Genomic DNA, 23,718 nt, shown 5'->3' on the forward strand with positions numbered 1-23,718 from the left:
GATTGTATAGTGCAGAGAACCAGAGATTCTGGGTTCTTACAAGCCTAATACGCCCTGGGATCCCACGACAGTACGTCCCGGGATCCCACGACAGTACGCCCGGGGAGGAATCGCATTTTTGCCTTGAGGAGATTTATGTGACTTGCGCACAACTTGGTTCGTAATCAGCCCCCATTTAGCTGCGGTGAACCAAGCCCAGTCCACCAAAACACAACTATTTGGCCCAGGATCCTTGGGCCTGTGTGCTAAAGAAAAAAGCACTCTCACAGGGAGTTTTAACGGAGGGAATGTAAAGTTCATTCCCTTGTTTGGGAGTTTAAGTGGGAGGGAATAGAATGGTTAGGAGGGAATGCTCATTCCTCCATTTTCCCTCCGAACCTCAAATTTTTTGTTCCCCTCAAAATTGGGAGGAATGGGGGGGAATGGGTTTAGGTTTAATGAAATTTTTGTTAAAACCCCTAAATACCCCTTTAATATCAACCATTCTTTTCTCAATCAGCTGTAAGAAAAAAAACATAGCTACATGTTATTGCCTATTTGCTACAAAGTGAAGCTATTGCTGTTTCGTGAAACACCATTGAAGCTACTGCTATTCATCAACATAGTTACACGTTATTCTTTGACTGCTGCAAGTTTTGGTTACTGCTCACAAGTAAGTCTTTTTTTTTCTTATGTTTCTACAGGTTCTGTTATGTTTGCTTCCTACTTCATGTCTTGTCATATATTTTCTATCTTTGTTTCGTGAACAATCTTCTCCAAATTTATGAACAAATTTGAGGAATGTATCATTGTTTCTACGGGTTATATTGCTTTGGCTCAAAGCAGTATTCTTACAAGGAGAGTTCTACATTAGGAGAAGGTTATTTAAAGAATATGGTGTGGGTTTGTGTGAGGAACTATTTTTCATTAATGTCTTGGGATTGTGGATTGAGATTGATTCATTAAAAAAAAAAAATCAAAACCCATAGAAACACGTTATGCCAATGTATACATTGATGTCTTGGGATTGTGGATTGAGATTGATGTAAATACCAACTCATTGCCGTACCTTCATTGCTACAACCGATACAAAGCTCATACCCATTCTTTAAAGCTCGAAACTATGCTTAAAAAATCCATACAGGAAAGGATACGTTACATGGAAGAAAGACAACTGACACTTGAAAGATTTCAGTTGGGTAACAAATGGACAAAACCAAAAAAGAAAAGAGAGAACGAAAGTTGAGTGTTTATAAGCATTGGTAGTGCTTATAAATCATGTCATTAATATTGCATTTTTGTTGGCATTGTCAGTGGTGTAGGATTATAGTTGGCCGATTCACATTAAACCTTGTTTTAATTTTTATGTTGAATCTTTATGCTAATCTATAACTCTTATCATAATTGTTGCTGATAAAGATACAAGCATAACATGTTAGTGAGTAAGAGAGGAAAGGTTTTAGTTAGTTTACAAATTTTACACTCGTTGGGGGCTATCCAAATAGTGCTATTTGCCTTTCATGTTAGGAGTATGCTCTGTTTTTTGGTCAAGAAACAGAGTATTTTTAAGTCAGCCATATTTTCATTAGGCGAGGGTGAGGATTAGAGAGAGGGTTTTTGTTAGATGATATTCCTCTCAGGTTAATGAATTTAGTTTAAGCTAATATATGTCCAACACTCATAATGCCAGCAATCAAAGAGCACACAACATGTCAGTTCAAAGTTAACATGCAATGAGATGAATGTTAAAATCTTCTACCAAACCAAGTTTAAAATTTTCTCACCACTTTAGCTCAAAGCAGTAGGTCCGTAGCCATTGGCCCAACGAGTCATTATACAACTTTTCAAATATGTTGTTATATTTTTTACACTTTTTCATTGAGTTAATCTCATAGTTTATTTTGAGTACATTGATTAATTTCTTGAATTGTAAATAAATACACTGATTAATGTCTTCAATTAATTTTTATTTAATATGAATTAATTATCTTTATTTTTTTATTGATGCAAACTAATATTTTTTAGATTAATTTTGTTTTCAATCTTATCTTGTAACCTTGCCCCCCCTGAACTAAAATCCTAACTCATAATTAGTTAGGCTAATAACGTAACTATTTATTTAGAACATGTACCCATTATTTTCTAAGTTGGACTGATAACATAACTATTTTTTTACTTAGATGGACTTGAATGATGAGGTACTTAAGACCATAATTTTTTCAAACTTTATGCGGAAACTAGCCTTGGTTCTTGGTTCATGCTGCATGCCGTTATTTGTGTTTCATTATCCATCAAAGGCAACGACTAAAAAGAAGTCGTGTTCCCCACATTCCTACACAATCAACCATAGAAAGACAAAAAGTTCGTGATGAACTAATGTCTCGACTTAGGAATAGTGACAAATGCTATGATGTAATACGCATGGGTCCATAAGTTTTTCAAGGTTTGTGTGACATTTTGCGGAGAGATGGTGATCTTCAAGACACACAGCGTGCCACGGTTGAAAAGCAAGTTGGCAAGTTTCTTCACATGCTAGCACATAATCAGACGACTCGTACAATGTCCTTCTTTTTTTGTCGTTCCAGTGAGACCATTAGTCGCGATTTTCATAACGTGTTAAGATCAATAATTATGTTAGAGGATCAATTCCTTCGACAACCTGATTGAACCCAAGTGCCACTTGAAATACTACAAAATAATAGGTTCAACCCATATTTTAAGGCAAATATATCATGCATATAATTTATATTTGATAGTATTTTAGTACAAATATATTTTAAGGTAAATGTTTTTGAGAGATAATGTTAATCTCAGGATTATATTGGGGCACTTGATAGAACACATGTTCGTGTCAAAGTGTCTAATGAGGGTGCACCAAGATATCGGGGTAGAAAGGGTAACACTACACAAAATGTGTTGGCGGCATGCTCATTTGATTTAAAATTCACATACGTATTACCAGGTTGGGAAGGAACTGCTTCAGATTCAAGAATAATAAAGAGTGCTTTAACTAGAAACGATAACTTAAAAATCCCACTAGGTAAATTTAATTCAAATACATATTAGGGTGTATTCTTTATAATTAAAAAATTTGTAGTATATAATTAATGGTTGTTATTGTTTATTAGGTAAATATTATCTTGTTGATGCGGGATACATGAATAGAAGTCGTCTGATTGCACCTTATAGGGGAGTGCGTTATCATTTAAAAGAGTACTCTGTTCGTCCCCCTGAAAATGCTAAAGAATTGTTTAATTTGCGACATACGTCATTGCGCACTGTTATTGAAAGAGCATTTGGTGTACTTAAGAAGAGATTTCCTATCACAGCAAGTACTACAGAGCCTAATTATTGTGTTGACACCCAAAATGAAATCATTTTAGCATGTTGCATACTTCATAATTATTTAATGGGAGTCGATCCTGATGAAAGTCTTATTGCTGAAGTTGATGAAGAGGTTTTGTATTCTCATCGTGAACGTGTGGCCCCTACTCCAAGAGAAGATGATGAGGATGCTAGGCAATGAGATATTATAAGAGATTCTATAGCATCAGCCATGTGGCAAAACTATGTCCAAATGTGATAGCTTTTGGGTTTATTGTTGTCATGTCGTTTAAGAATATGCTATGTTTCAATTACTTAGACCTAAATGTTATGCAAATTTCTCTTTTCATTTTGATATTGCTATCTAGCTTTTGATAATTAATATTAATATTTACACAATATTTTACATGTGTTTTTTGTCCTATTAATTATAGCATGGGTAAGATATCAAAAAAAAAGAAAAATGGTGGAGATCCAAGCAAAGAAGTACAATGGAGTAGTGTTATGGATGATGCTTTAGTGGATGCTTTTTTACATCAGGTGGTCATAGGTGGTAGAGTTAATGGAACTTTTACCTCTAAGGCATATGATGACATAGTGAAAGAGTTGGTTGAAAATTTTGACATGGAGATTAACAAGGATAAGGTGAAAAATCGATAGAAGACACTAAAGAAGAATTTTCATGAATGCTATGACATATTTAAAGATGGATTGAGTGGTTTTGGATGGAATGATTCTTTAAATATGTGGACAGCTGAACTAGAAGTTTGGGAGCCACTCATAGTGATAAATTACCATTTTTTGTGAGTTTAATTTTGTATTTCATAATTATATCTGTTGTTTAACCATTTGTCTTGGTTTGTAACAGTCTAAACTTGCAGCCAAGAAGTGGATGACAACACCTATACCCAACTACTCTAAGATGGCATAACTTTGGGCTAAAGATAGAACAAAAGGTGATCATGTTGAAACTGCAAAGGAGAAACATGCTAGGTATGTTGCATCGACCACTATTGATGAGATTGATAATTTGATATCTCAAAATGAAGTTTCTTTGGAGAACTTTGAAGTGGAAGATGATCAGAGGTCAACAGAAATTAATGTTGCACATTCTCGAGTGTCATCACAAGATGCAATGTCTTCTAAAAGCAAGAAAAGACAACTGGCAGAAGATGATGAACTCGGAAATGTAATTTCCCAATCATTTGATAATGTATCAAAGTCAATTGATAGGGCGACTGAGGTTATGGCAAAGTGCTTTTCAAAGTCATATGGAGCAGAAGTTCACGCAGCTTTGGGCCTATTGGACTTAGATCCAATATCAAAGACTGAGGCCTACATATTTTTGATGGAAAATCCAACATATAAGGAGATGTTCTTTGGTTGCCCAGATCATGAGCGCAAATGTGTCTTATTGACACTAATGTCTAGGCCTAAAAATTAAAAAAGTGTGGGATTTTTTGGCCAACCTTAGTTTTGAAATGGATTATGTTATTTTGTTTTGTTTTGGCAAGACTCATTACCGGAGTTTTTTTTTTTTTTTTTTTTAAGATATTTGTTTGCATTGTTAGACAATATTTATTTTGTTGAGAATAAATATGTGATGCATGATTGCTTTACAACATAGAAATATACATAACTTGTTTTTTAGCTACAATAAAATTTTCTTTTTTCTTTAAAGAAATTGGGAGATGGAGATGTATTAAATTATCAAATCTATTGTAAAGCACACCAGCCAAGAAAGATTCAATTTAAAACTAGCAGCCCCTAAAAAAAATTTTCAAATTGAAATAAAGAAATTGTGCTATTGTCAAATTTTCATGCCATTATCTTCATTTGTTAAATTATTGATTAGCATGATTATTTCTATTCACCTTGACAAAACTATATTGTAATTCAATAATCTAACACAGACCTAATTGTGGCTAACTAGTTTCATATCATCCACTAAATACTAAACATTTCAAAGCAATTATAAGTTCTCATTGATTATTTTTTATGTTCTTTAAAATGAGGGGTACAATAGTAATGTTATTATAAAATGATTCTATTCCATTCCTTCCAATGTCACTTCCAAACGGTGTTACTTACTTTCCATTCCATTCCATTCCTTTCCATTCATTTATTTTATAACATCCAAACAAGATTTTTAAATTCCATTCCATTCCATTCTTTTCCCTACTAAATTCATTCCATTCCATTCTATTCTATTCCATTCCATTAATGATCATTCCATTTCATTCCTTTATAAACTCCCAAACAGACACTTAGTAACTCTGTTACTAGAAGGGATAGGGTTTCTCTTCAATCGTGGGGTGGAGAGACAGTTCAGTGTAGGAATGGAAGAATTAACCTGCTGATGTGATAATCTCTCTCTTTCAGTGAAGGAGGATAAGAAAGTCACTTTATCAAAGAAATGCCATGTATCAGAGTTTGTGTTAGCAACAAAATTCAATATGAAGAGAGCTTTGAGCATGGATGCAGTGGTTCGCACCTTTCAACCACTACGGCGTACTAAGGAGAATTTCCACATCACAAATGCCAGAAATAATATTCCACTATTTGCTTTTGAATTGGAGGTAGACGCCGAAAAGGTTCTTTTAAGGGAACCATGGTCATATGATAGACATTTGGTGATTATTCAGCGTTTTAATGGCAGTAGACCTTTAAAAGAAGTAGAGTTCAAGCACTGTTCCTTTTGGGTTCAAATTCATGATATCCCTTTTAAGTTCATGACTTTGGAGATTGCACTGGAAATAGGCAAGACAACGGGATCAGTAATGGTTCCACAAGATTGGTCCGAGATGAAGAGGGGTACATTCATGCTTATCCAGGTCAAGATTGATGTTACAAGGCCTCTTTGCCATGGGAGGAGAGTTGCTTTTGAGGATGGTCTGGAGGGTTGGATTGCTTTTCAATATGAAAGGCTTCCTAATATATGCTTCTGGTGTGGGATGTTATCACATGATGATAAAGAATGCGAACTATGGCTAAAGAGTAAGGGTACTCTCTCAATGGATCATCAACAATTAGGGCATTGGATTAGAGCCTCTCCATTTAGTCCAAGTAGACATCAGATTATTGAAGTGAAGGGTTTTGAACAAGCTACCTCAAAAAAAAAAAAAAAAAAAAAATCTCCATTGACTGAAATTGGGGATGAATCGTTGCATTGGGCGAGCAAGTCTCACCACTCTTTACTAACTAACGGTGAGGAGGAGGGTGGGGGGGAGGCAGACAACCAATCGAAGGTGAGGCCGACGAGGGGGGCAGGACAAGATGGTTTAGATTCAAATTTGAATTTCTCCATGAATGAGGGGAATTCAAAGAATAATAGATTATCTGCGGATTTTGAGGCTATAATTGAGGAGTTAGATGAGGATATATCTGAAAGGCAGCCTATTTCAAATCCCGTTGTTGTTGAAATTGTTCGTGAGATTAATGGAAGTAATTCGAAAACAGATGGGAATGTGGCTGTATCAATAAACATGGAGAGATCAGTGGGATATTCAAATGCTCTAAAGAGTCAAGACCCAAAAAAATCATGATTTTGGAGAAGCGAATCCTAGTTTTTCGGTGGGGTGGGCTAAAGATAAGGTTGGAAAAAAGAGCACCAAGTTGGGAAAAAGAAAAAATTTGAAAGGAATGGCTGGTGAAGGAAAGACTGTAGATGGGCCTAGCCTTATTAAAGAGCTGAAATGGGGCATGTGGACCAGGCTTACCAATAGGCCCAACATGGAAGTGATGAGTACTAATTGTTAGGGGGTAGAAGGCCTAAAATGTAAACTAGGGGTAACTAATTGCCCCAAGGATTTCAGCCCTAGTAATGAGAAGCAATTGAAGGTTGATGAGGAAACAAAAAACTAAGTGTTATCTTTGCTACATACCTAGGATTGGTGGAGGTTGTTGAGCAACCCTACCGGGTCCAATAAGTTTGTTAAGCTGGAATTGTCGAGGGTTTGGGAACCTTTAGATAGTTAATGCCTTAAAAAATGTAATTAGGTTAGAAGATCCCACTATTGTTTTCTTAATGGAAACAAAATCTGATTAAGAATGGATGATATTTGTACATAATCAATGTGGCTTTAGTCAAAGTGTTATTGTCCCAAGTGATGGACTCGGTGGAGGATTGGATTTATTTTGGAAGTCTGAGATAAGAATGGTGGTACAAAAAGTTTCTCTCTCTAGCCCATATTGATGCAATTGTTGATGGTGGTGAAAAGTTTGGTCCTTTTGCATTTAACAAGCTTCAATGGGAATCCTAACACAGCTTTGAGGGTAGAGTCATGGAATTTACTCAAGTCACTTAGTGGGGTTTCTCAATTACCATGGTTGGTTACAATGAGATCACATGCCCCATGGAAAAGGAAGGGGGTGCTCTTAGGCCCAACCATCAGATGACTAGATTCAATAATTCTATTAATTATTGTGGCCTGAGGGAGGTGGGCTTTGTTGGGCCAAGATTTACATGGTTGTACCAAAAAAGAGATGGAACGCAAATAAGAGAGAGATTGGATAGGGCTTTGGCTACACAAGATTGGTTCTTTATGTTCCCCACGGCAAAGTTAATCCACAAATCTTCTTTAACCTCTGATCATAGTCCTTTGCTCCTGAATTTTCTTCATAAGCCAAAGAGGAAGAAAGCAAAGAAGCTTTTTTTTTTTTTTTGAAATTATGTGGCTGAAATATACAAGGTGCAATAAGGTTGTTTCAGATGCGTGGAGTAAGGGTTTGATTTCAGAGGTTCCATTCCCAATTGTATCATGTTTGGAGTTATGCAAGTTAAGATTGGATGCTTGGAATCAGTCAGATTTTGGGCATGTGGGAAATCAGATCTCACAATTGCAAAAGCAGTTGAAGTGGCTAGAACTACAACCTACATCTGCTAATACCATTAGAAGTCTTTAAGAAACTAGAGCAGAACTTAATTGTTGGTTAGTGTTGAGGTCTAAAAAGGATCATAGTAAGGGAGGCCCGAAAAGAGTGAGCCAGGCCCAAAAGGAAAAGAACAAGTTAAGTCCAAAGAAGCAGGTGCAAGGGGACCACGAAGGAATAAAAAGGCCCAGGAGGCTTGAAGCCTAGACGAAGAAGCATCAAGAAGAAAAAGAAACCCATGGCAAGAGGTTAAATAGTCAGGATCCTCAGCAACCATCAAGAGGCACGGATCCTTCCAGGCACACAGTCAAAAGAAAGACTAGGACAGCTCGAAAGAAAAGGACAGAAAAAGAAAATAAGAAACAAAGCAAAAGAACACAAGCGCCAAAAAAAACCCAGCGACCTCTCATGGCACAAGCAGAAAGAGTCTTGGGGAACCAGAACAGAGAAACACAAAAAAGAGAATGCTAACAGGCTGCTTTCAAGTTGGCAGAATAGGATTCCGCCCAAATGGGAAAAAAAAGGGAAAAGTGGAACTGCCAGACAGTGAGGTCGAGAAGGGCATACCTCAGCACATCCCAAAGAAGGTAGCCAACCAGGGACTTTCAAAAAAATCAAAGCTGAAAGAAGAAAAGAATGAGAAAAACGGAAAATGGGACCTACTGAGTGATAGGCACGGAACAGGCTCTATTCACAAGAAGGCAAAACAGGGGAACCAATGGTTCCCCAAGAAGGCTAGAACTTCATTATAAAAGGAAGGGGTAGGTTGCGAAGAAAAGGAGCAGCGAAAAAGAGAGAAGAAAGAGATTTTTCAGAGAAAAGAACTATCAGTAAAGTTGGGGTGAAGAGAAAGAAAACACTGAGGGAAAAGTGAATATTGCTTCCCAGTATCCTGTAAAAGCCACTATTGCACATACTCGGATTCAAAAAGAATCAAACTTTGCAAGTTTTGAAGGCTGAAATAGCCATTCAAGACTGTAACTTTTGAGCTTGATTGAACCTTGTATCACGTCTTAGTGAGCCTTCTGTAACCATAACAGAGAACATATAAATGAAATACATCTTAGTAATTCTAGGATCCCTTTAACATTAATTTTGCGCCTCTTTGTTAATCCTTCTTTTTGAATTTATCTTGTTGTTTTGGCATGTCTTTCAATACGAATATCCTTACTTGTCATTTTACTTGTATTGTAGGAAGCATCCCCTGTACATTACTTGACTCTTAAACAGCCTTTTAGCTGCGATGAGTCAAGGCCCGGTTCACCAAACCTCTTATTAGGCACGGGATCCTTGGGCCTAAGTGTCACAAAAAAAAGGCACTCTCACATTTTGGCGACTCCACTGGGGACTGGGCAAAGAAAAGGGAAGAAGCAATCCCTTCACAGAGTATGCCTCCAAGACAAAGAAACAGCAAAGGAACTAATATGCCACCTACGGCCTCTAAGCCCGTGGGAGAGAACGAGGTAGCGTCCAGGCAAAAAGGCGAAATACCCTTGGTAGAATAGAAGGTTGTGTCAGGATAAAGACACACAAGGCAGGAACCAGACCTCATGGCCAGTATGACAGCAATGTTGAAGGATCTGGAGTAAGAAGTTCGTCTTCTCAAAGAAGGCAGGACACAGGAAATTAGGGACAATGTTCCCCCTATTGGTCACCAAGATGGGACGCAGCTAGAAGAAGGGTCAGTAGTGGGAGGAAGAGCCAACCCTCAGTACTTAACACTAGCAGATGTCAATGCCCTTCTGGAGCAAGAAAGGGAAAAACTCTCGGGGATCCCCAAGCAATTCTCTCGGGATCTCCCATTCCCTCCAGAACTTCTTGGCAAACCATATCCTAAAGGGTACGAACCCCCAAAGTTCCATCCTTTTGATGGAAGAAGTGGAAGTGCTGTGGAGCATGTGAGTAGGTTCATTCACACTATGGGCCCCTATGCAGGAGACAAAGAATTGTGCCTAAGGGAATTTGCCAATTCCTTAGTGGATAGGGCATACACTTGGTACACCACGCTGAGACTCGGGTCCATCAAAACCTAGGATGAGATGATGGAAATATTTTGCGCCAAATATTATCCTGGTGAAGACAAGATCACTTTCTAGAACCTTCAAATGGTAAGGCAAAGACCTGAAGAGGATCCCGTCCAATTCATTAAAAGATTTGAAGATGTGTCCCTAGACTGCTATGGGGAACACGAAGAGAAGGAGCTCGTGGAAACCTGTGTAGCCAACATGCTTTTTGATTACAGGCTCAACCTTGAAAATTTGTGTATCACGCAGTTTGCTGACCTGTTATAGAGAACCAGAAGGACGGCGTAAACTATGAGGACAAAAAGGCTGCCCGTGTCCCAAGCTATGACAGCATCAGTAAGAGAAAAAAGGAAAAGGCCAGATGGAAAGGTGTTCAAGGAACCACCAGTAATCCCATGTACAGCTGAAGAGTTAAGCCATGTCTTAGACAAATGGATCGGAGATGGGGTTGTTAGGCCATTCACTGTGTCCAGGCCACCAACTGAAGAAGAAAGGAAGAACCCTTTATTTTGCAGAATCCATAATTATGTCAAGCATTCCACCAAGGATTGCTAGACCCTTCACAGACTCTTCCACAAAAAGTTGAGGGAAGGAACCCTAGAACTCACTCAGAAGGAGCCAAAGGTGCAGAGAAACCCCTTGCCTAACCACAAAGGGAAAGGGGTGGTAGCAATAGTAATACATGGGAACCCGGCAGAAGCAGGAGAATCCGAAGGATCCTTCCACCCGAGCACAGTCAAGACCCTCCAAAAGAATCCCAAGTTCAGGTCACTATTCAACCAATTGGGATTTTAACCAGAAACAAGAAGGGTGGCCACAGAGTCTCTCATGAGTATAGCAGCAGATTCAGGAATGGAATACTTTACAGCAGAGTCACATGCTAGTCGAGCTTTCCTGGAAACAACCAATGCAATAACCTTCACCGATGAAGACATGGAGATTGAGCACCCAGACCACCGTAGACCCCTTTATCTAATGGCCACCATAAATGGCGTCCAAATCAGAAGAGCACTGGTGGACACAGGGGCATCGCTCAATCTCATAGCCTTGAGTACCTTGGAAGCTGTGGGCTTAGTTGACAAAAGGATCCTGGGGGCACCCATGGAAATAACAGGATTTGGAGGATCGGTGGAATCAACAGAAGGATACGTGCAGCTAGCCTTAAGGGTAGGGCCAATAGTAGCCCTGACAAGGTTTCACATGATTAATGAAGAAGTTTCTTACCATGTGTTGTTGGAACGCCCGTGGCTTCATAAACATCACCTTATTCCATCTACATTCCATCAATGCATTAAGGGGAGACTGAATGGGAGGCCCGTAAGGATCCCTGCCAACCGTAATCCTTTCAGCCAGGGAGAAGTGAACTTTGCAGAAACGATGTTCTATGATGAATTCGAGCCAGATGATGAGAGCCCCGCCCCGAGGACCCCAGGGGCACCCATCCTAGAAGAATGAGAAGGAGGGAGGGGCACCCGTGACCTGAGGAACTTTCTAGAAAGAAAAAGACAAAAGAGGGAGCCCAGCTCTTCAGGATCCTAAGAATGTGTGGTGGTACAGGAACCCGGAGGGAGGCTAATCTACCGTTTGTGAAGGTGCGCGGGACCTGAATGCATTATGCAGAAAGGTCCCGGACCATCAAGCTGCATGATGGCCCAAGAAGAAATTCCAGAAGAACCAGTTAAGGAAGCCCAGATTCAGCCTAAGGAAGAATTAAAAGAAATAGATTTGGGAACCGAACCGGAATCCTGAAAGCCTGTCTTCATTAGCAGTCAACTGGTGGCACAAGAAAGGGAACAACTGGTTACCTTACATCAAAAATACAGAGATGTGTTCGCATGGACCTATGATGAGATGCCTGGTTTAGACCCAGGATTGGTAGTCCATTCTCTTAATGTGGACCCAGGAATAAGGCCAGTAGTTCAACCGGCTAAGGTCTTCTACACCGAGGTAGAAGCTCAAATACTGGTACATCACAAAGGCATAAGTGTGGATCCAGCCAAGGCCACAGCTATCGCCACAATGAGAAGGCCAACTACTATTAGGGAACTCAAAAACTTCCTGGGAAGGGTCTCCTATATTAGGAGATTTATGCCTGGTTTGGCCTCAGCTACAGCAGGTCTATCCAAATTGTTGAAAAAGGGGACTAAGTTTACCTGGGGAGCGGAGCAGCAGGAGGCTTTCCAAAGAATTCAAGGCATCATGAATCATTTGCCCACCCTCCAGGCACCAGTACGTGGGCGACCTCTGCTGTGATACTTAGCATCAAACTCCTAAGCAATAGGAGCTTTGCTGGCACAAGAAGATGACTAGGGGAATGAGCAGCCTATTTACTATGTAAGTAGAACACTCAAGGATACCGAGACCAGGTACCCCAGAATAGAGAAAGTCTGCCTAGTAATCATCTACGCGTCCCAAAGACTAAAGAGGTACTTCTCAGCTCACCAAATCCTTTTGGTGACCAAGTCCCACCCCATAAAAGCATTCCTGCACCAGCCCCTTCTCACGGGAAGAATAGCACAATGGCTAGTTTTGCTCTCTCAATATGACATAAGCATCAAAACTCCCAAGGCTGTTAAAAGCCAGGCCATAGCAGATTTGCTAGCTCAGTTCCCAGGAAAGGAGGAAGGCTCGTTAAGCGAAAAAATCCCTGGTGAGGTAGCAGTAACAGAGATCCCAGGAAAGAAATGGACCATGAGGTTTTATGGGTCGACTACAGCAACTTCAAATGGGGAAGGAATTGTACTAAGTTGTGAAAATGGGGACATCATACCCTTGTCTTTCAAGTTTGGTTTCTCGTGCTCTAATAATGCAGCTGAATATGAGACATACTTAATCGGACTGACTATAGCACTCAGCATAGGAGTGAAACATATGAGAGTGTTGGGAGATTCCAATCTTGTAGTCTCCCAAGTGAAAGGTGATTTCGCGTTACGGGAACAAAGCTTAGCAGCCTACAGAACTTGGGTACAAAGGTTGGAGCTGGAATTTCAGACCTTTAGCATAGAGTACACTCAAAGAAGTGAAAATAGGTTTGCTGATGCACATATGTTTTTTTAATCTGTTTTTTTCCCTCTTTTTTTTTTTTTTTTTTTTTTTTTGCATTTTTATGCCTTTTTTTTTAATGAAGTGCACATCCATACACAATTTTTTTTAATAAATTTATAATTTATTACTTTTTTTTTAATTTAGTAAGTACAAGAAAGTAAATTTATACAAACTACATTTTTCATTCTCTTAATTTTCTTCAACTAAACAAAAGAGTTTTCATCCTTCTATTTTTCCACCCCCAACCAAACACCACGAGAGAAAACTAAAATTTCTTCTATTCTCCTAATTTTCCATCCCCTCAACATTTTTTATCATTTTATTTTTTCCACCCACGCAACTAAACGAACCCTAAGGATGCTTGCATTTGAGCAATCCTTCCTTCGGATAAATATTCATTTTACTTTTAAAAAATATATAATGAAAGCATTCCATTCTGTGTATAATGGTCAATTTTCAACTCATGACAAGTGGACATTCTCACTAGAATCACTTTTCAAAATACAATGGTAGCTAAACCTACTCACTGCTCCTCTCATTACAATCTTTTTTTTTTTTTTTTGGCTGCTTTAGGAGCAAGACTATACATGTGGATCGAGCCTGGACTCTCCCAGCTGGGAGAGCCAGACGTGTCCACTAAGCTAGAGGCTCAAAAACCTCTCATTATAATCATAGTAGACAGAATCTGGCTCATCACATACTCATCACAACTAAGTATATTATAAAGCCTCTACTTTGCAAATATCCAAGAATCACATACCATAACATCATGAAAGTGTCTCTTCAATGTTCACAGTTTTAATGGATAAAGGGGCTCCAAACCTCTTCCCATGCCTAAGTGATGGCGTTACAGAGGAGATTACTTTCAAGAACAGAGATGCAGATGAATAGTTTCAAGGACATGCGGAGAGCCAGAGAGGGATGGCTCTCCTTGATGCTAGTAATCATGTTGACAAATTTCTGCACTTCTTTCAATGACTGAAAGAGAACAGTTTTCTTTTTCTCTGATCTTGGACTTGCCTCTAGGTGGAGGGCAGATGAATAAAATCTCTCTCTTTCCGGGACCTAGGTTTAGGTGTCATCAAATAACTCGTTAGTCAGTAAAGTCCACGGCAGGTGCTGCTGTTGGTACAGAAAATAACACATTTTCAATGGTAATCATGATTTGCATAATCCAACAAACACACAAGTTGTTAAACATTATCAAACATTGTCATAATCTGTTATAGTCATTACATGGCATTGTCATTACATTTACTCATTTTCTACCCATAATAATTTTACAACCATTAAGTATTAACAAAGGCAAGGAAAACATTCCCTAACTGCAGATCCTAAAAAGTCCTAAGTTAGATGCATAAGTCCTTTTCCCTTACCGCATCTCATCCACATAAGTAGGCATCCAACTGCAAATATCCAAGACACTACAATGCATATCTTATAGAGTCACTCTTTACTCCGATACTTCCCAATAGTGCTTTCAAACCTTACATTATTCTTCCTTAATTCTAGAATCATAACTTTACCATGCTCACATGTGCCCATCATCAAACCACTCAAATATTTGCACCCCATGTTTTTTTTTTTTTGGATAAGTAAAAAAAAAGAAAAGGAAAAAAAAAAAAAAAAAAAGAGTTGTTGTTGCATAAAGAACTTTTTTTTTTTTTTTGATAATCAAAAAATGAGTTGAGGGGGGGGGGGGGGGACTTGAATTGACGTTTTCCACCTGGGTGTGACTATAGAGACACCCTACATGCTGGGCCTGGGTCTACAGGAGCAAGGAATCTGGATGAACTATAGTTGTGCACCTAGCCCCATCGAGGGACGCTAGTAAGCATGAGCTTGGGATTCAAACTTGGGACCTCCACCTCCCAAACCTATAGGAGTGAGCCCATGACCACTAGACCAACCACCCCCCGGTGGTGCTACATAAAAAACCATAAATCATAACCACCGTCAACTAAATATTAAAACCTGGAAATTCACTTTACAAATATAATCACTTTCACTTAAGATGTGAGGTAGTTCACATTTGTTTTATTTTTTTTCCTTAGAGGCCTTACCTTAAAGGAGGCATATAAAAATGCCTATAAAGTGGCTACATACACCAAAAAATATCTTGAAGCCTTTAAAAAAATAAAAATTAGTACTTACCCAATAATTTGCACATCCAAAAAACTGCCATGAAGAATTATCATTATTCCATGAAATTACTGGCACAGCTCTTCTCCCACAGTAGTAAAGTCTTCTTGTTCTTGTCAAGGAGAACATTTTTTTTTATAATCACTTGTCAAGGAGAACATAATCAGGTGGAATTTGGGTTTTAGCTTTTCATTGAAGTTCTTTCTCTCTCTCTCACTGCCAGATGGAATTTATGGATTTTAGGCCAGCCTCTACCCCTTTTCACTCAATATGGGGAGGAAGGTAATTGTCACATGTATCAGTGTATGCATGTGACAATTATTCAGTGACATAGCATGTCCTCTGCCAAGTCACCAGCCTTAATTTATCAGTATCACAACTGAGCAATATAACAGGTCATGTCAGCAAATATGATCAAGTTTAGATTCAAATAGAATACAATTCCCAGCCAAACACAAAATAAAATTCACCAGTCAAAGCGCTGCAAAACACAAAACCCATAGACCCACCACATCATTCCACCTCCACCATGTTCCCATCACTAGAATTGGCATCGTAAGGCAACCCAAAATGGTGATCTAAGAACAAATCAACCCATGAAGCAAAACAAACAAAACCCATTCACCACAAATCGACCAAAACGAACAAAGAACTTTAATCGGAAAAACAAAACAAAGCAAAACAAAACCATGCTCAAGTTGTAAATTTGTGAGCTGAATTGTGATAGAGATAAACCACAAGAGGTAATAATTACCCTAAAATAAAATATGTACCAAAAACTAAAAAGTTTCAGTGTAAACAACTTCATAGTGGAGAAAATTTAGAAATTGCTTATTGAGAATAGCAAAGAGAGCAAGTGCAAGCTGACCTTTTGGTTGGCATGCTCTTTCATCCACCAAAACTGATAGGCAAAATTAGACCTTCATTCCTGCTTTAAAAATGGCCCTAAAAATAAAGATCTTTCACATTATCCAAACATGGAGAGAAAAAAAATCACAACAAAAGAAAAAGAAAACTGAAGTGCAATATTGATTACTCAAAGGAAAGGAGAGACTAGTGATGGAAAGAGAAACTCAGACCAGTGGCAACACCATGTAATGTCCAAAGATTAAGTAGAAGAAGAAGGAAAAAAAAAAAACAATCTTGTGGAAAGGGTTAGGAGGTCATTACCTTCACTAAATTTTGATTTTTCTAGCATATTTCCACCAAATATGCAGCTGGTTAAGCTAAGGGGATGATGCTGTGCTAGGCAAGGGTGCCCGAATGCCTTTCTTTGTCTGAAATGAAGGGATCATTAGATTGACAAGAAGGTGTTTCGAATTTATATTTTTCCCTTCATTTATTTATAAGTTTTCCATTAATGAGGTGGTGTATCTCTGTGTTTTTGAGAATAATTTCCAAAAACAATCCGAAAACACCATTATGGGGGTTCTGAAAACTTTTTCTCCACAGTTCTTTCTGAGGTAAGTCTTCCAAAAACAGTTTTTGTTAAAAACCCCTTGGCAAACACTTTTTTTTTTTTTGGTGGTAATGGTTTAACTTTTTTTAAAGTGGAAAACAGTTATTTGAGAACTATCCCAATCAGGCCCATAACTATGCAGACAGAATTTGATGAGAGAAGTCGTTACAAATTATCATGCTCAATATTGTGTGCCCCCCTCCAATCTTCTTCAGGTTTCACAATCACTGGTACCAGAATTGAATCAGGTCCAGTGCAAATAAAGTACTCCTTCCAATCTTTCTCTGACATGGAGGTTGTGCAAATAAAGTATATAAATGTCTTCAAAACCCATCCATATAACCCTGAAGAAGAGTTCACTTCCCTAAATGTGCAACAATCAATTAGAAAAAAAAAAAAAAAAATGTGAGTATACAGTATTCATATCTACTGAAAAAAACACACGGGGTTTCATTTCATCTACTTTTTGCTCATAAAAGTTTAATAGCTGACGGAAAACATAGTTGAACAGAAGCAGATGAAGCTAGATATGTGGCATAAATTTATCAGTCCGGTTCTTTTCTTTCCCAATGTTTTCTGTTCCAAGGCAGTAGAATTAGACACCTGTACTTATAATTCGTCAAAAACAACTTCCACAGCACCCCAAGTTTTTAATCAATGCTGGTATTTTGATTGTTCAAGGTATTTGATAATTTTTAAAATCTTATTTGTCACAATGAAACACTTAAAAGAAAGACAGACAGCCCGAAGAAGGCTGACTGCAGTGGACAAAAGAAACTTAGCATCAAACATGCAAGGAACAAATGGTGTCTAGATGAAAAATTATGGAATCATTGATGTACAAAGTAGCAATAGTAAAAGAGGTTGAGGTTGGAGTCATACCAAAATCTTCAGGCAAAGGAAACCTAAGTAGAGGGCACAAATCCTACATTGACAATAGATGCATTTTGTAGGCTCCAATGAAGCTCCTCTTCTCTTGATATACTTTCTCATCTCACACTTACCAGTAATCTCTACATGAACAAGTACCACCTTCAAAATGATGAAAACGATATGCATCCCTTACTACAATAGCTCGATTTGAAATCTTTGACACATACTTAATCCAATTATGGCAATCATTACAGACACGAAGATTCTTAATCACACATATGGGAATTGAATTAGACAAACTAAGGAGTCCAAAAGTAATTGCTAACTTCTCACTATGAATATTTACTGTTGGATCCTTATGGCCTTGCTCTACATCATTCAAAAGGGCATACCGGTCCTGCACATAACCAATATTAGCTGCTTGTTTATTCAAATCTCCTAAGTATTCATATATCTTATCCGCTAGTGGGTGGAGACGGTCACCAACAAAAAAGGCATGAACTGAGTTCTTAATTTCAATCCAGCTACGGCCAGGCTCTTTCTTCACACCCATATTTTTCATCCTTTGCCTTGTCCTATCCCTAGAGTCCCATTTTCCAGTCACTGCATATATATTTGATAAGAGAACATAAGTGGCTGAGTCTTGAGGTTCTAATTCTAGTAGATGACAGGCAGCAAACTCTCCAATTTCCATGTTTTTATGAACTACACAAGCACTTAAGAGGGTCCTCCAAATCAGAGCATCAGGTTTAATTGGCATATCCTCTATAAATTTCCTTGCATGACTCAAAAAACCAGCCCGACCAAGAAGATCCACAACACATACGTAATGCTCAGGTTTAGGCACTAAGCCATGCTCTTTTCTCATTGAGTCAAAGTAGCCAAGCCCCTCATTCACCATACCTGCATGGCTACAGGCTGACAAAACTCCCACAAAGGTAACATGGTTTGGCATCACACCAAGCTCTTTCATCTCCTGGAAAAAATCGAGTGCTTCAATACCAAATCCATGTTGAGAATAGCTTGTAATCATGGCATTCCAAGAAACATCATTTTTTTCAGCCATTGCATGAAACTCTCTTTTGGCATCATCTATGATACCACACTTGGCATACAACGTGACTAAAACATTAGAAACCTCAATTTCTGAATCATAACCAGTTTTGATAATCATAGCATGGATCTGCTTCCCTTGTTTAGTATTTGCTATATTGGCAGCTGCACTAACTGCAGAGATAAATGTGAATAAATCAAATTCTACTGTAGCTTTTTTCATTTGAGTAAATACCTGCAGTGCTTCCTCACAGTACCCACTCTGTGCAAACCCTGATATCAATGCATTCCATGATATATTATCTTTATCATCAATTTTCTTGAATGCTAAGTATGCTTCTTCTATTCTACCACATCTAGCATAAAGACTAGCAAGTGCATTACCAATTGAAAGATCATCTGAGTAACCACAGACACAAGATTGAGCATGAATTTGTTGTCCTTGATTGAGTGCTTGAATACCGGCACTTGCACTGATTGCACTTGAAAATCCAATATTATCAGATTGGATCCCTCGATTTTGCATTTCTTCAAAAAGTTTAAGAGCTTTGGCAAACATATCATGTTGCACATAGCCTGCAATCATAGCTGTCCAAGAGACAACATCTTCCTCAGTGAGTTTTCTGAGGATTCCCAGGGCAGTGTCAAGTTTTCCATGCTTAGCATACATATCAATAAGCACACTGCAGACATACACATTGAGCTGAAAGCCAGTCTTTATAACTTGACTATGAATCTGCTTTCCTAGATCAAGAGCTCCCAAAGCAGTACAAGTCCTCAGTATACTAGGATAAGTGAATTGATTGGGTACCATGCCTTCAATCTGCATCTGTCTAAATATCTCAAATGAATCACTCAAATTATTTAACTGCCCATAAGCGACTAGCATCACATTCCATAGGACCACATTTTCAGTCTCTGTTGTAAGGAAAAATTCACTGGCAGTATCTATATCTGAGCATTTCACATAAAGATCCAGTAGAGAACCTTCAAGAATAATATCTGAAGACATTCCACTTTTAATTGCATATGAGTGGAGCTGTCTTCCCATATAAAGAGATCCAACAGATGCACATGCACTCAACAAACTTGCAACTGTCACGCAATCTGGTTTCAAGCAATCAAGCTGCATTTTATTAAACAATTCCAGAGCTCTATCACTAAACCCACGCTGAGCAAGCCCTGAGATGAGTGAATTATATGAAACCTCATCCCTGTTTCGCATTGTGCTGAAAATCTGTTCCGCAGATATAAAGTTTCCTGAGCGTGAATACAATGTCACAAGAGCGTTGCACACATATGTTTCTGATGAAAATCCCACCTTAAAAACGAGGCCATGAAGCTGCTTGCCCATCTCAAATAACTCTATCTTGGTGCAGGCACTTAGAACACTTGAAAAGATATAAGGAGTAGGGGCAGTTGCTGATGTCTGTATCTGGCAGAATAGGGAAATACATTCTATCTCATGTCCATTCTGTGATAAGCCTGACATTATTGCCACCCAAGAAACACTATCCTTCAAACATAATCTATCAAAGATCTTTTTAGCAGAATCTATAAACCCATTTTTTGAATACAAATCAATCAATGGATTACATACACGCGTACTAGCACCAAAACCATGATAAGTAATCCTAGCATGAATCTGATGCACATACTGGAAAACAACATTACCGCCACCACATGCCCTTAAGACTCCAGCAAATGTCATTTCATCCGGAATCACATTCTCGGCTGTCATTCGTTGAAAGAGACCCAATACCCGACCACTCAACTTGTTCACCACAAACCCATTAATAATTTTATTCCATGAAGACACACTTCTGTCACACATTTCATCAAAAACCTTAACTGCACCATCTAAATCACCGCACCCCATGTAAATATCAATAATTCGGTCACACAAAACGTTTTCCAAATCAAAACCCGACTTCAAAATCTTTCCATGAAGCTTCTGAGCACTTAATAAAGACCCAGAATTGTAACAGCCATCTAAAAGCCATAGATAGGTCTGAACATTGGCACGAATTCCACGCGTTTCCATGATATGAAGAAGATCAATTCCCTCCGAGCTCCCATAAGTTTGTTGTTGTGGAAATTCGTCGAACACATGAGATACGGCAGTGTTGCTAAAACTAGCTAAATTCTTTCTACTGACATTCCCACGAACATACTGCAACAATTTGTGTGTGTGTGTATATATATATATATAAGAAAAGGCAAAACCAGGAATGAGAGATATAAAATAGATTAGAAGCAATATATATATATATATATATATATATATATGGGGTGAAGTCAAGGTGTTACCTTATTGAACTTTGAAGAAGTGCGTTTGAGATTGAGATTGAGAGTGGTGGGGTATTTGAATGCACGCGGGAAGTGATGGAATAAGGAATACGAGAAGGAAAGTGGTGTGAGAAGAAACATGGACATGGAGGATTTCTTGTTGGATTAGAATCACTCATCCACTGCACTGCAGCGTCTATCTAACTTAACTCTCTCTTAGCATTCATGGCTACAACCACCAGTTCAACCGTACAAGAAGAACACGCAAAATCTACGTTTAACTTAAACTGTTGGGGTGGCCGCGGGTACTTGGTTTAGTACAAAGGAAAATAAATAAGCAATAACCATTGAAAAAAAAAAAAAAAAGGAAAAAAAAGGGAAATTCTTCTTTTATTAAGAAAGTAAGCAGCGGTAGACTTCAGTTAATTTAATTAGTAAAATATTTTATATCTGTATAAAATATTTGGAATTTAATCTCTATCTATACTAAAAATTAATTAGTATTTTAATCTGATGATAAAAAGTAAATGGTGAAAAAAAAAAAAAAAGATATTAGGATTTTGGATTGAAAGTTGAAATTAATGTTAATACTGTAAATATCTTTTTAAAGAAAAAAACATATTTTTTTGACAATTCATAAAGAATAATACTTTTTGTCATTAAAATTTGGAATTGTTTTTGTGGGGCTCGAAATCTGAGGTCCCAGCCCACTTTGTGTTAAGGGCCCAAAACCCAGGCCGAGGAGCCCTACTGTCGAGGACGCGCAATGAAAGCTCCTTGAAAGCCCAAGGATGTGGCCGAGGATGATCTCACGTTCAACACCTCACAAAACGCCTGAAGAAAAGGACAAACTCAGTACAAGAGCAGTACAAGAAAGAAAGCTGTCAACACCGTAATGTGGAGCCCTGCGTCTGACAAGCCCATACTGCAGATCTTGCTATTTAACTTTTCCCAACCACCCCCAACCACTCTGATGTATGGATTGATAGGACGAGTCATTATGCCCAAAAAGGAAAAACTGACACGTAGATGGAGAACGGGAAGGAAACACTAGTATAAAAGGGAAAGAGAGCTAAGAGAGGAGGGGGATCCTAAAAAAAAAAAAAAAGAATGGTGAGAATGTGATGCTCCTCGGACTAAGTCCGAGGAGCCAAACCCTTCAAGCCACATCGATGTAAGGCTTAGCTATTCAGGCCAAACCTACCTTTGTATAAGCTTCCATTAAATCAGAACCAGACTCTTGCCCAGCAACCAAGGGCAAGCCTTTCAAGCCCACTAATTACACACGAACTCAATATCATTCTTGGGTCGTTAAAAATCGTGTCCCTACAATTGGCGCCGTCTGTGGGAAGGCTTGCGCATTGGTGCAGGTGGTGGTGGAGTCAAGCCTCTATCAAGCAAAGGTCTGCAAAGTCCCCTACATTTCCGGCGACGTGCTATCATTGCTCCGACATAAATTTCCGCTAGGGGCTATGCCTCACGGTGCCGATGGCATGGGCAGCTTTAGGAGCTTTTAACATCAGGCTAACTCTCCCCACTTTGGTCGAGGGGATAACCTTTGAAAAATAAGCGAATAAATAAACAATACAAGTTTTGGACAGAATCAAGGTCTTGTATGGTCCTCGGACTCAAGTCTATGGGGAAGCCAACTACTTAAAAGAAAAACTACAAGTTTTGGACAGAACCAAGGCCTTGTATGGTCCTCGGACTCAAGCCTATGGGGAAACCAACTACTTAAAAGAAAAAATACAAGTTTTGGACAGAACCAAGGCCTTGTATGGTCCTCGGACTCAAGCCTATGGGGAAACCAACTACTTAAAAGAAAAAATACAAGTTTTGGACAAAACCAAGGCCTTGTATGGTCCTCGGACTCAAGCCTATGGGGAAACCAACTACTTAAAAGAGAAAATACAAGTTTTGGACAGAACCAAGGCCTTGTATGGTCCTCGGACTCAAGCCTATGGGGAAACCAACTACTTAAAAGAAAAAATACAAGTTTTAGACAGAACCAATGCCTTGTATAATCCTCAGACTCAAGCCTATGGGGAAACCAACTACTTAAAAGAAAAAATACAAGTTTTGGACAGAACCAAGGCCTTGTATGGTCCTCGGACTCAAGCCTATCGGGAAACCAACTACTTAAAAGAAAAAATACAAGTTTTGGACAGAACCAAGGCCTTGTATGGTCCTCGGACTCAAGCCTATGGGGAAACCAACTACTTAAAAGAAAAACTACAAGTTTTGGACAGAACCGAGACCTTGTATGGTCCTCAGACTCAAGCTTATGGGGAAACCAACTACTTAGAAGAAGAAATACAAGTTTTGGGGCACAACCTGGACGTTATGTGGCACTTAGAATCTACCCTCGGATCCTCAATACTAAGGGAACTGATGCGACTGTCATAGGGTCAGGTATCATCAAAAACACGGCCAATGTCCCTCACTGCTCGGCAACCCTCTCGGATGGTTTATTTAGAGTTCATTGTTCTCGGACGGTCGCCTTGCCCACATTGCAAAGCACTCAGCTGTTATCTCAGTTAGTTTTATGAGTTTAATCTACTGTGAGTTAGCATTATTATACTTGATAATGTCGATAAGTTCGAATTAATAGGATTCTGTTTCAAGGTTTCTTGCTCTAAGTATCATTAAAGGAAATTA

General features: G+C 38.7%; 2 protein-coding genes across 8 annotated transcripts; one reads left to right on the forward strand and one right to left on the reverse strand.

The window, feature by feature from the left end:
• Positions 1–523: 523 nt before the first annotated feature.
• LOC126691251 (uncharacterized) lies at positions 524–3,505 on the forward strand. Its single transcript, XM_050386310.1, has 4 exons — positions 524–652; positions 2,794–2,875; positions 2,942–3,019; positions 3,108–3,505. Exons 1-4 carry the CDS (start codon positions 524–526, stop codon positions 3,503–3,505), a joined length of 687 nt encoding a protein of 228 aa, XP_050242267.1.
• Positions 3,506–13,687: 10,182 nt separating this feature from the next.
• On the reverse strand, positions 13,688–21,389 carry LOC126693037 (pentatricopeptide repeat-containing protein At4g13650-like). Of its 7 annotated transcripts, XM_050388896.1 has the most exons (6): positions 21,082–21,389; positions 17,728–20,944; positions 17,015–17,209; positions 16,557–16,663; positions 16,255–16,331; positions 13,688–14,366 (listed from the first exon to the last, which is right to left on the reverse strand). In XM_050388896.1, the coding sequence occupies exons 1-2, from the start codon at positions 21,205–21,207 to the stop codon at positions 17,846–17,848; spliced, it is 3,225 nt and encodes a 1,074-aa protein (XP_050244853.1). In that variant the 5' UTR covers positions 21,208–21,389; the 3' UTR covers positions 13,688–14,366; positions 16,255–16,331; positions 16,557–16,663; positions 17,015–17,209; positions 17,728–17,845. The 7 variants fall into 7 exon arrangements, with proteins under 7 accessions (XP_050244853.1, XP_050244854.1, XP_050244858.1 ...); XM_050388897.1 differs by lacking the exon at positions 17,015–17,209; XM_050388901.1 differs by having other exon boundaries at positions 13,688–14,309; positions 16,255–16,314; positions 16,557–17,209.
• Between the last annotated feature and the right edge of the window lie 2,329 nt (positions 21,390–23,718).

This window comes from Quercus robur, chromosome 7 (assembly GCF_932294415.1).
Source record: "Quercus robur chromosome 7, dhQueRobu3.1, whole genome shotgun sequence".
Lineage (NCBI taxonomy): Eukaryota > Viridiplantae > Streptophyta > Magnoliopsida > Fagales > Fagaceae > Quercus > Quercus robur.